The 13,275-nt window shown below is 42.7% G+C and overlaps 1 protein-coding gene across 2 annotated transcripts in view; it reads right to left on the bottom strand.

Moving 5' to 3' along the window:
* The window catches only part of dnah5 (dynein, axonemal, heavy chain 5), a 69,762-nt gene that overhangs the window by 30,233 nt on the left and 26,254 nt on the right, over nt 1-13,275 (bottom strand). For both annotated transcript variants that reach the window (XM_023815099.2, XM_023815103.2), the window contains 21 exons: nt 12,932-13,170; nt 12,233-12,473; nt 11,921-12,120; nt 11,668-11,821; nt 10,907-11,070; nt 10,420-10,576; nt 10,047-10,259; nt 9,482-9,706; nt 8,244-8,416; nt 6,867-7,045; nt 6,409-6,596; nt 5,381-5,575; nt 5,152-5,286; nt 4,777-4,884; nt 4,484-4,637; nt 3,994-4,140; nt 3,297-3,538; nt 2,200-2,376; nt 1,133-1,337; nt 704-846; nt 324-458 (listed from right to left, as the gene is read on the bottom strand). In XM_023815099.2, the coding sequence (XP_023670867.2) occupies nt 324-458; nt 704-846; nt 1,133-1,337; nt 2,200-2,376; nt 3,297-3,538; nt 3,994-4,140; nt 4,484-4,637; nt 4,777-4,884; nt 5,152-5,286; nt 5,381-5,575; nt 6,409-6,596; nt 6,867-7,045; nt 8,244-8,416; nt 9,482-9,706; nt 10,047-10,259; nt 10,420-10,576; nt 10,907-11,070; nt 11,668-11,821; nt 11,921-12,120; nt 12,233-12,473; nt 12,932-13,170 (3,774 nt within the window). The remainder of the gene's footprint in view (nt 1-323; nt 459-703; nt 847-1,132; nt 1,338-2,199; nt 2,377-3,296; nt 3,539-3,993; nt 4,141-4,483; nt 4,638-4,776; nt 4,885-5,151; nt 5,287-5,380; nt 5,576-6,408; nt 6,597-6,866; nt 7,046-8,243; nt 8,417-9,481; nt 9,707-10,046; nt 10,260-10,419; nt 10,577-10,906; nt 11,071-11,667; nt 11,822-11,920; nt 12,121-12,232; nt 12,474-12,931; nt 13,171-13,275) is intronic.

Here is a 13,275-nt window from a genome sequence, read left to right as displayed (position 1 = left end):
AGTGGGCTTTGGAAATTTGATCTTCAGTTAACTGTACTATTCGAGTACCAAATTACAGTATGTAAAGTAATTATTAAAAAAAAATAAATCACACATCATGTGACGCAACTACTAATCAGTAATTTTCAGCTGTAAGCCTGTTATTGCATCACATAAAAAGCTGTCAACAAGCATGCTTAGTTTTGTGGCTATGAACTATCAGTAAATATTAGTCAGTAGTCAAACACAGAAATATGTAGTAAAAACAATAATAAACAGAATATGCAAATGGAAGAAACATTCTGAATAATTCAGAGAAAAGCTTCTGAGGTTTCTGAAGGTACCTGAAACATGAGAGGGGTTGTGGCGGAGGAGAAGTTGACGCTCTTAGCTGCGTGGCTCTCGGGGTCGTACTTTGACATGAATCCCTTGATGATGACTGTCTTAGCGGTTCCTTGCTCTCCAATCAGCAACACTGCCTGGGGACCCGGTTAAAGAAGGATTACGGTTAAGAAGCTTTGAGAAGTTCCCAAACAGCTTTGAATTATTTAGACCGTGTTATTCTGGCAGTGTTTCGATCCAGTGTCTCTGTAACTGAAACGTAAGTTCCCCTGACTGTTTTGAAGTAGTTCTTTGAGTAAACATACATGCCTTCTGCAAAGAATTTTGCAATTAATTTTAGCCATATCAGTTTAAATCGTTCATTGCTTAGGGTGGTTCCCACCTTGCCCTGCTTGGTGATGGTTTGGATAAGGAAATCAGTTCTGATGTTGTCCACATTGGGCACTAGAATGGACCCATATTCTGGGGTGTTGTCAGGGGGGTAGATATACTCCTCTACTCGAGTGTCCCAGTGAACCCATTCACCTGGAAACCACATGGAATGGGGTTTTAAATGAATAATAACATGTACAGCACCGTGAATTTGGCATTGTAAGTTACGGTACGCTGAGGAACATAAGGAACACAAGAAAATAAGTTTACACAGTTTTCATTTTTCAAAAAAGAAATATCTTCACTCCTAATATATTAATTCTGTTGGCATAAAGCACTGCTAAATGTGATTTTCACTTTCATCATCTGGAATAGTCGCATTACATGAATATGTCAGGATGCGAAAATTCCCGTTAGGCTTCGGCTCAGAAATGCTGACCGCTCTGGTTAACATAGTAGTCGAACATGTTGTGGTCGCTCTCCGCAGCGATGGCCGGCAGGTCCAGCCGGATGCTTCCGTGGTTCCGGAGCCAGCCCTCCATCTTCCTGCGGTCCTCCAGCTCCAAGGGGGCGCCAACGCTCCACATCAGCGAAAAGACATACAGCCGCTCCATGTGTTCTCGACTCACCTCCCCGCACTGCTCCTAAAACGTAAACCAGCCCTGTGAAGTAACCTGCGATGCCTTCCGGTCAACGCCAAACCACTGCTACCAAAAACTACCCGGCTGGCTTTGTTTGTACAACCCTACCTAACTAACATTGTCAATGTAGGCACAAACAATTTTCATGGACAAAACCCAATATAATCAGGAGAGCACAAAACACTGATTTCCTGAGTATTACTTTAAAACTACAGAGAGCTCCTCTATTAGGAAAATAGCAGCCATTTTAGCAGAGCCAAAAACCTCTCACCATTACTATCCCGGCCTCAAAGATAGTCTGTTTATATTGAATTAGTGATTTAGTTAATGTGGCTGAATTACGCAGCCCTCCTGATAGAAGCTAGACGCATAAAGAAAATCACAGGCAACGTGAAGTGGGACAATAACAGCTCCGGCGCATTAGTCCGAGGTCCGTTTGAGCACCATGGAGTGTGGTCAGCGCGTTTGTTACCGCGGAGAATAAATACGCCGGACGTGCCCATCTGTTTAGCTCCGTCCAGTAATTATAAAAACATGCCCCCGCAGTAACATTGCCCCCCTGCTGCTTGACTGCTCATCAGCTACACAGCTCTTTGTGATTCACCAAGGGGCTTTTGTTTTTTTTTTGGGAAAGGTGAAGTACTTTTCATGGTTCTCAAAAAAAAAAAGATTAAAAAAAATCAAAAACAATGGGCCTTTGTGAAAGTATTTATCTACCTGTCAATGGTCCACTCGACGAAGGAAATGAGGACCAATTTAGTCCATGTATTTTCAGGAATACTAGTGAAGTATTGGGTGAGGGACTCAAATGGAGCTTTGAGTAATTAGGGCAGAGCGTTGTGGGCACAGAGCTGTAGAGTCGTACCTTAGGGGGAATGAGGCCCTGCAGCATGTTTATGCTCTGCATGATCACGAAAGCCTCCAGCATCTCTATCTTGTACTCCAAATACTGGATGGTGAAGCGGTACAGCTCGGCAAAGGAGGATGAGTACAGCTCCCTCAGCACCTCTGCCTCCTGGGGGGAACGTTTCTTCAGCCAGCCCTGGGAGGAGCCACAAACAACAGCACCTCGTCACTTAAGGCTATGCCCTTTGTCTCTTTCCTTGCTGTAGAACAGTGTTTCCCAAACCTAGTCCTCGGGGACCCCAGACAGTCCACATTTTTGCTCTCCCCCAGACAGTCCACGTTTTTGCTCCCTCCCAGACAGTCCAGGTTTTTGCTCCCTCCCAGACAGTGCACATTTTTGCTCCCTCCCAGACAGTCCACATTTTTGCTCCCTCTCAGATAGTCCACATTTATACTCCCTCCCAGACAGTCCACATTTTTACTCCCTCCCAGACAGTGCACATTTTTGCTCCCTCCCAGACAGTCCACATTTTTGCTCCCTCCCAGCTCCGTGTAGAGCAGGGAGCTGGGAGGAACCCTGTTCTTGGGTTTTTGCAAAAACGTGATCTGAGGGTCCCGAAGGACTGGGTTGGAAAACGCTGCTCTGGAATAAATGCAGTCCAACCTGCTTCTCTGTTTTGCTCTTTGAACGTGACCCACTTTCTTACATTATTCAACAGTTTGTTATCCGTGAAATGAGAATTGGGAGCCAGTTTGGCCCATTCAGGAAAACCCACAGCTAAATTGCCATTTCAGTACTGTAAGTACTCCAGGGCGACAGTGTTTAGTATCAACCGGAAGCCCCAAGGAAGGAAATTATTAACTATATAACATAAAAACACTCACAGTACCATGTATTCCAACACATGTGATAATAACAATAAATTCATAGGGTGGCACAAAACTTGTTGACTTGGTTGTGGGGGGGGGGGGGGGGGGCATCAGTTTGGCCATTTCCATTAGATGCGATCAGAATGTAGCTTGTTTTTGGAAATTAACTATCCCCTCCCCCAAAGCTCCAGCGTTCTGCAGCGCAGCGGAATTCTGAACTGTTAACCCCTATATTATGCAAATTACCTCTAGGATTGGACTCCAGTTCAGCACGGAGGAGCTCATGAACACCATCCCATTACGGGACACCGTAGCGGGGGACGCATTGTCGATGTTATGTGGCTCAAAGACAATCTTGCAGTTGGGAGCCATGGGGATGCGGTCCCCGTTAGCCAGTGTGAGCGTCTTGTTGTCATCCAGGACGGAGTTGAGATTCTCAATCCAGATGGCATCAACTGGCCCGTCCAAGACGATCCAAATGTGCTCGCCTGCAGGAGGTCCATATGGCTTATTTAATAATCATGGTCAGAAACATTTCAGGACATCGATCGGCTGTCATTCCTCTTCTTCGAAATCCAAGAGAAGGGCATCTAAACTGAGACCCTTAGTAGCCATGACAGCCTCTGGAAACAGGATAGGGCAAGTTCCTGGAAAGAGCTCTAAAGAACGATCAAGACAGTGACATTCACTAAAATTGAATAACAAATTAAAAGACAAGATGCAATTCATCGACCCTATGGGCAAATTCGGGAAAACATATTGCACTGGCTGGGAATCGAAAGATTTAAAGTAGAAATATCTTTCACTCAAAAATGTATTTATTAAAGTGAAATGTAAAAATGTAGTACTTTACGAACGTATTGTCAACATTTAGAATTTATACTTAATTTACATTAAAACCATGGATACACAACATGGTATTTCAGACAGGTAAAACTCTGACCTTTCTTGGCCCTTAAGGTCTTTCTCCACAGGGTGGAAAAAATGCCATCGGTCCAGTCGTTGGTGGCGACATCCAGGCGGCCAAACATCTGAGGAGCAGTTATGGCTTTCGGGTTCATCCGCATCTCCCTGTGCGGCTCACCGCAGTCTGCGTGCCCAAACACACGTACAAGCAGAACATGGGATGCCTTCATAGTAGCTGGTTACAACCCCGTATGCGTTTCAATCTTCTGATTCTGTGCCGTTTGTTTGACACCTGGTTACCGTGGTAATGCACACAGTTTTTTAGATACATACCAAATGGGGAATAAAGTCCTGCTGCCCGCATTTCATTATTATTTTGGTCAGTTAGCGAATAAAGTACCACATAATGTGTCTGTGTGACACTGTTTAAACCCGGCCACACTAAATTAGGAGGATAACAAGGGGAGGTTTTGTGTTTATGTCCATGAATATGAAGAGGCACTATGCGGGTGTAATAGGCTGGTAACCTGTCATCGCCTTCATTAAGGTGTGAATGCACGTGGTTTTTCCCGTTCCACTTGGGCCCAGGGCCATCATTCCATGGCGAACTCTTTGCGTCTCAAACAACTGGATGACCTTCAGTTTCCAAGGAGGGTGGCGAATCAGCCCAGCTTCAGCAACCTTCGATGAAAAGAGCAAATCAATTTGCAATTATCAGCCAGTGTTATGTCAGAATATATTCTTACATCGGGTGATGTGTAATTCCTGAGGATCTGTAATTCACATGTTAAAGGAGACCCCCCCCCCCCCCGCCCCCCACCTGTTTGTCAATAGCTGTCTCCAGGCTGGGATAGCCTGCTTTGTCTAGCTGAATTCCAGGGAAGAGGTCCTCAATCAAGCTCAAAAACAGAGGCTCATCTTCATCAATCTGTCAGGGACACAGAAAGTATGCACCGACTTAAACATTCACTCTGGAATTCCAAAAGGGGATCTTATTAAATATGCATGATTATAACAGATGCGCCCACTGAAAAATTTTGATTAGCCCATGAAATAAATATCCTGCTAAAACAAACAAGGGGGAAGATTATGAAAATACAATGCGATAAAACTCAATGGCGATACATTCTAACAGCATTTTACTGAAATGATATTAGAATAAATTATATAAACCAAAAATATTCTGTTTACTCACTAGCTTTGACAAGTTCATGTCCCGTAAAACTCTCATGACAATGGTGGATTCTGTGTCGGATGGATTGGCTCGTTTCGCTGCCCCGAGCGTGCGCAGAACTGATAGAATATTTCGGAGTCCGAAGTCGTAGTGCACCTACAAGCGACAGGCGATACAACACAACCCATGAAATGTAACGCACGCTTTATAAGTCTAACCGACAATTTAGCATTTGGCTAAAGTCGGTCACCTGTTTGGAAAGTTGCTCTTCACACAGTTTATAGAGGGTGAAGAATTTTCTGGCCAGTTCGACGTTGTCAATGAAGCCGCAGCTTGCCAGCTTCACGCGAATGATGATTTGACGGTCAGGAACCATCATAGCTACTGAGCGGAAGTTGATCTTCAAATTCTCTGGGAGTTCCTGGCGACCTGCATATCCGGGGTTCTAAAGGTGTCAAAAAAGTTATTATTATTATCCATGCTGCACAACTGAATGCTTTACTGTAAGTATCCGTGTAAATAAAATTAATTTCGAACAATTAGTGACTTATGGCAAAAGCTATGAACCTGCAAAGTCATTAATTGGAGAGAAAGTCCCATATTTTGTGCTCAGGAGCAGTATTTTTTAACTCTACAAAATGTAAATGCTTTATGTTCTTACAAATCAGACAGCTACTTTAAAACCAGAATAAAGAGAATGGCAGTATGTGTTATGAACGACTGCAAAGGCATCACACTTAAAAGGCTTCCTCATAAAAGTATCCAAGGAAGTCTCATTACAACCCTGGAGGGGCTTTGAGTTTGCTGCTCAGGCGGAGAACCCCCCAGGGAGGTGGGGATTTATTCTCCGCGGAAGACGGCAGCAGTGGCCGATGAAACACCGTTATTTATAAAAGTAAAAAAAGGAGCTAGGATGGCTGAAATTTTTACTTAAAAAGTGAGAAAATATAGATTTAACAATATAAATTTTATATAATCAGTGTTCAGTGAATATAATAAGTGTTCAGAGTCACATATTGTGACTCTTCATGCTCAACTGGTTGGTAGAAACAAAATCTTGGTCTGGATTTGTTGCTTATGGACCTGAAATGCCCAACACTGAATATAATAGAAATTTTCCAACAAAAATAGTTTTACTGTATGTGATTTACATGGTATGACAGGATATGATACTTAAGTAAAGAAACCTTTAGCAATTCAACCCAAATGATGTATACATTTTTTCCCTTGTTCTGAATCTCCATGAAATTACACTGATAGTAATTTCTGAAGACAAACCATCGTGAGGAAGATCCCAAACTCTGGGTTCATCTCCACGCTGTCCCCGTCGGTGAAGATGAACGTCCTCCTGCGCTCCTTCTTGCACGTTAACACGATGGCTATCTGCTGTGCAGCCACTGACAGGACGGGGAGATCTATGCGGTTGAACTCGTCGAAGCAGCCCCAGGAGCCCGACTGAGCGAGACCTGCCCCACACGAGGAAGAAAACTAGCTACCGTCAACACATTAGGCAACATAGGCGGGTGCCCGGGGCACCATGTTCTGAGGGAGCACCGACTTACCAAATTGCCCTCAGAAACAAAGTGAAGCTGAGCAGTGAAGTTTGCCTAAGACTCCACAAGGGCATTAGCCAGTACCGGTTTGAGCTATAACTGCAGAAATGGCTCTTCCGAAATGAAGCACTTTTTTAAGCGCAAAATCCACTCCAAGTTAGAAATCGAAATCTTCACTTGTACCTTTAAATATTCTGCCCAGTCCCCTGAAGTCCATCTGGTCGGAGCAGTTGAAGACCACCACGTACTTCCCCAGGCAGCGGCCCATGTCCTTGGTGGTCTCCGTCTTCCCGGTGCCGGCGGGCCCAGCCGGGGCCCCCCCCATACTCATCCCGAGCGCCTGGGCCAGTGTGATGTAGCACCTGGCAGAAACACAAAGCGGGGGTAACTGCCTACTCACTGCAGCAATAGCTAAATCGACAGAGGTGACATGTGACCACAAATCACTCCAACGCGCCTAACAGTAACTAAAGTGTAACACAGCAATCATAGACTCAACGATACAGATCTCGGACAATAATACTTAATGTTGACGTAATTCAGCAGAACATCAGCCTTGTAGTTATGAATAGCAACATAATTTCAAAAGAAAGAAATGGCTCATCGGTAACCGGCTAAGGTCATCATGAAACAGTCATGCTTCTATTGTACATTCGCACATTTTCCATAAAGGATTTCAATTAACCAAATACTATGTCATATGTCGCACTACAAATGCACTTTGTATCTAACAAGCTTTATACTTCCATCCCATCTACCCACCTTCCAACCACAAATGTACAGTAGTATAGCATTTCGGAGCCCATTACAAATATATTTGTACATAAAAATCACTAACGGTGAGTTTAATTTTATTATACCATGTTGCAAAAGAAACCTCAGTAACTGTACGCGAGTTCTCTACTCTCACGTATATATATGCCATAATGTTGCAGGCTAAGCTTTTTATTGATCATAAATGTTGCTTATTGATTATACAGTACCAGTCTAAAGTTTGGATACACCTACCTATAGAAAGGTTTATTTGCACTATTCATTTTAGAATAATTATAAAGACATCAAAAGTATAAAATAACATATATGGATTATGCACTGACCAAAAAAGTATTAACCAAAAAAAAAAATGTTGAGGGGGGTGGGGCAGCTCTGTGGCTTGGCTTAGGATTCAGAAGGTTGTTAGCTCAAATCCCTTGGTTGGCAGAGTGATGCCACAAGGCCCTTAACCCCAATTGCCCCAGGGACTGACTGACTCTACTGTCTCCTCTATGCCAGTTTCATGAGGTGGCCTCCTGAGATACTTTTCCAGCTGTCCTGGAGGAGGTCCCACATATATGCTGAGCACTCATTGGCTGCTTTTCTTTCACTCTCTGGTCTCTGTTTAGGTCAGGTAGCCAGGTCATGTGATGCGACACTCTCCTTTGTAGGTGGCTTGGCAAGTCCAATCCTTTGGCTATGTAACAAGCTAAGTTGTTTATTCAGTTGCGCAATAATAAAAAAAATCCTTGATGCTTCATCCATATTGAGATCAGGGCATGTGCTCTTGAGATTAAGCATTTTTACCGGTCGGTCAGCGGGGTGATGACCAGTCGGTCCGTGCAGCCGAGGAACTCGTTCTGATAGATGAAGCCCACATCTGTGATGTTAATGAGCATCTTGTCAGTGTCTTCGCTGAAGTAGAAGCGACATTGCTTCAGCCATTCGAAGTCGGCTGCGCTCTTTATGTGTAAGCGGCACTGAGGAGACAAGAGACATTAAGGATGGAGAAATGGTCCAGTGTTCACTTTTACCAGAGGTGAATAGTTCAGGTCCAGAATGTAAAAATTCAAGATTTTGTTTCAATCAACCACTCAACTGGTTGGATGAAACAAAATCTTGTTCTGGATTTTTACTTTCTGGACCCAAACTGTCCACCTTCGACTTTTACTGAAATAACGTATTGTAGCACCCACCCAGTTAGACAAACCCAGAAAAGGCTGATTTTTGCCTCCTGAATCGCTTAAAATGTAGACGTAATATGCAATCAGAGATGACTTTCTGCACACTGTTTTACTGAGCTGTTATTTTTGCACTTGTGACCTTCCTGTTAGCTTTAACAAGTCTGGCTGTTCTCCTCTGACCTCTCTCATTAACTTGGTGTTTTGGCACAAGGAAAAGTTACTGGCTGGATGACTTTTGTTCACAGCATTTTGTTCAGCGTTCTCTGTAAATTCTATACACTGTAAAATCCCCGGAAGGTGGCTGTTTTTACACGTTATTTAAAAATCTCTTAACGATAATGATCAGCTGAACAGCACCTGAACCCCCCGTCCCTGTTTGTGATCTGTATGCATTCAGTTGCAGCCATTGTTTGACAGAGTAGGTGTATCTAATAAAACAGTCACTGAGTTCATATTCATCTATATATAATTTGCCATATATAGACAGCACATATGTGTATATGCTATGTTTATAAAATATGTGTGTAATATCAATTTCAGCAGTTTTTACTGTAACATCAAGGCTTAAGGAATGCTATATTTTCTCATTGTGTGCTTTCTGTTCGTGCCCTGAAGCCTTGTTCTGTATCCGTGTTGCAAATGCATCCCAGCTTACATATTATAAGTTATTTGTTCTGTATTATGCATTTTTATGTTCTTACATCTTATTCTGTTGGCTATCAGCACTTAATGTTTTAAGACGTACCAACAAATATTTCCACCAGCATGAGTCATTACAATAGATATAAAGTTCTATTCTATTCTATTCTATTCTGACTAGCTAGAAGGATAACAGGAAGTGATTCAGAATTAAGGGCTCACCAGCTCATCAAATATGTCCCTCTGATGCACGTGGATGGTGATGAGGGTTTCATATTTTGTGCGCTCCACGCTTCCCAGGTCCTTGGTGGTCATGTCTATAAGGGTGTTTAGAAGCTCCAGAAAAAGCTGGTTGGTTTTGGGCATGATTTTACGGTCGTACCGTGCGTTTGTTAAGGCTTCCTCCGCATCTCTAGTCCAGATCATCTGAATTCCTAGCAGACCAACCTAAACAAATAAATGTGGGTGATTCTTATGCATTATTATTAATTTTAATTAATATTTCCATCCATCCATCCATCCATCCATCCATACATACATACATCTATCCTCCAATCACAATGACACCTGAAAAGGGTCATGGAGATTAATACATTTTTATATTATACATAACATTTAAATTATAAAGCTGCACCACCGAATAATATTACATGTAATCATATGTTATACATATTATGTGAAATGCTTGATTGTCAGCTGTGTTCAGGTCTATTAATCAGGTAAGACTATTGACTGTTTGTCAGACATGCAGACCACTCTGTATATTTGCTGTGTAGACCTCAGCTACCTGAGCAGGAAAGGCGTTCAGGAAGTCAATGAGCTGGAAGCCAGACTCCTGAATGGCCAGTGCAGCCTGGCGAATGACCAGGTGCAGGGACCTCTGGGACTCCTTGAGGAGAGCGTTAAGCCACACCTCCACATTGCCCTCCGCTGTGATTGGCCGGTCAAGTTCCACCGTCTCTCCTTCCCGGGAAGAAATGGCCAGGATCCTATCATATATCTACCAGGAAGACAACGTCATTCTTTACACTTAGACACAAGCATTCCTCTCACCATATACTTTTTCTAGAAACATTATAGATTCTCTAAAGGAACTGAGACGTGTCTCAGTCTGGCCTGATTTAACTGTAGCCCAAATAACAATGGTCTCCATTTTTTACCTTGTCATGGAAGCGAACTGACTTGATATTGTCAAAGACATTAAGCAAATGAGCTTGGATGGTGTGCGAGTCCGAGGCCTGGCCAAGGATCTCCAGAAGGGCCGGGTCTGACACAAAGAAGAACCGTGGGAAAAGGAGCCTCTTCTTTTCCAGATACCTAAAAGGAACCATCACAAAGCAAGTGCAGATGCACCATAACATAATGACAACGTTTGCTAATAATATGACAAACAGAAACTCAGACTCAGCTATATCTATGCTAATGATATAACCCAACCCAGTACTGGGGAACCCCCAGACGGTCCACATTTTTGCTCCCTCCCAGCTCCTTGCCAGACAGTCAACATTTTTGCTCCCTCTGGGAGTTGGGAGGGAGCAAAAACATGCACTGTCTGGGGTGCCCCTGAGGACCGGGACTGAACACTGATATAACCTAAAACAATGACAGAAAGTGGGGCAGATTGATGTACTGGTTAATGAGGCTCACCCAGTGAGAGACTTCTGACACATCTCCAGCTGTTCCAGCAGATGTGGGAGAAGCTGCCCCATGGTCTCATCCCCCACACAGCACTGCACTACGTTGGGCATCTCATGGGCACGGGTCATTATCTTCACCCATGACTTGTCTATGTTGGAAAATCGCTTGGCTTCCTGCAGGTTGGACACCACGTGGACATTTATCTTGTGTGATTGCATCATTAGATACTGTACAATTCACATTTTTCAGTACTGGAAAGCACCATGTGCAGTTTTATGCATATAGGTGCATTTTTCGACATACTTCTGGATCTGTCTACATTTGCCTTCTTTCACCAGTGGTCATTTATTTGAACATTACAATATAAAAGTAACCTTCACTTCAGTGTAACCAGCAGTTTTGTTAAAATTTGCTCATTTGCGCACTACATCTGGTTGTCTCACCTTCATTTATATATATATACAGGCTCATACATCAAACATCTTTATTTCTATTTCAATCTGTATTTTATTTTTGTTCTATTCATCATTTTTTGTATTTTTCTTGATCACACGCAGAGGTGGATAATTCGAGTCCAGTAAGTGAAAGTCCAGACCAAGATTTTGTTTCAACCAACCAGTTAAGCATAAAGAGTCACAGTCACATTGCACTTAAATTGTTGGTTGAAACAAAATCCTGGTTTGGATTTTTACTTGTCAATAAAACATTTCAGCTTTAACTTTATTTATTTAATCAATGAAATATTTTAAAAACAGGCAATTCTACCTTACCTTGGGGAGCTGTTTAGCTATGTCCCCACCCACAAATACAGCCTCCAGGTAGATCCAAAGGTTCTGCACTGTCATCCAGTTCTCAATAATGTCAGTGGTATTGGACAGGTTTTGAACCCATTTCTGAATCTGTGTCTTAAATGGAGTGTTGTACCTGGAGCGGTATAGCAGGCATTGCAGAGAGCGTCATTAAAATGATGACAAAGGAGGAGAAACATTGAAATAAAGGTACAAGACCTGATTTGCTCATCACCTGTTGCTCATAAGGGACCCAAGCATCATCAGACTGTCCTCCATGTTAGCGATGACCTCAGAGGTGCTATCTCCTCGGAGCAACAGCTCTCCACGTGTCTTAAAGTTCGCAAAGGTAAAGGTCTTGTTGTCCCACTCTGCAATCACCTGCTTCAGCTTTTGTTCAATATCCCGCTCTTTGACTGCACTGATGCAGATATCCTGTCAGGTAAGAACACACCATGACATAACAGGTCTCTCTGAAAATCAGCTCTCAATTTTCTTGTCTCTCTGATAGATATTGGAGATCTTTACCAAAATTGGCTACATTTACCTCAATCTCTTCTTTACATTTCAGAAGTGGTGCTTTCATGATATTCCGTAGCTTGAACGATTCATTCTCCACTTCGAAATTATGCCCTGTCAACTCGGTTATCCTCTTCCAATGACGTGTCATCATGGCTCTGTTGGCCATGAGCTCGAGCAAAGGACAGCATTCGCTGAACTCCTCGATGGTTTTTTTCAAATCCAGGAAGGCCTGCCACTCCTTCAGGGCACGGGGCAGCTTGCGGCATCTGCACGACAGTGAGTCCTAATGTCTCAGTCTGTTACTTCTCAATTCTCCCCAAACATATTGAATCAATAAATATGTTGGAAAAAAAAAATCAAACTCACAGACAGACACAGATGGATAGATAGATAGATAGATAGATAGATAGATAGATAGATAGATGATACTTTGTTTAACACAACACAACCACAGACAGTGAAAAACACATTTAGACTGTAAAAAAAACAGTAACAATCAATAATAAACAACAATATACAATGACAGTGTAAAGAATAGCAGAGAAAGTATTACATGGAATTCCATAGCAAATAAACAGAAACAAGTAGTATGTTGTACAGTGAATGAATGGCTGTGTATGTGAAATGTGCCAAAGCATTTCGGATAATAATAGCATAGAGAATTTATGATGCTTCATGACGTCCCAAACAAATTGTCGAGAAGCAGTAAAACCCAGACACGTACCGAGCCTGGAAGTCTAGCAGCTCATTGTTAATCTTCTCGATGTTGACGTCAGCCCACAGTATGTCATGGTAGCTGTTAACGGTGTCGATGACGTTGTTGTAGAGGCTGTAGAGTTTCTGCAGGAGCGTAAGCTGCTTCCTGATGTCCAGGAGCTGAGGATGTTGAGTGAGAGGCAAGCCGAAAAGATCCTCGCCCCCGGTGTACGTGACGTACTTGCGGTACAAGTTGTCAAAGCGGTTCTGCCATAATGTAGAAACATCATATTGGTTTATTAGGCAATAATACTACCAGTAAAATTACCATGAAGACTTCCTTTTCATTCATTTCATTTATGTTTTTATGAA

This window comes from Paramormyrops kingsleyae, chromosome 9 (assembly GCF_048594095.1).
Source record: "Paramormyrops kingsleyae isolate MSU_618 chromosome 9, PKINGS_0.4, whole genome shotgun sequence".
NCBI lineage: Eukaryota > Metazoa > Chordata > Actinopteri > Osteoglossiformes > Mormyridae > Paramormyrops > Paramormyrops kingsleyae.
This window is presented reverse-complemented; position numbering and strand designations above follow the sequence as displayed.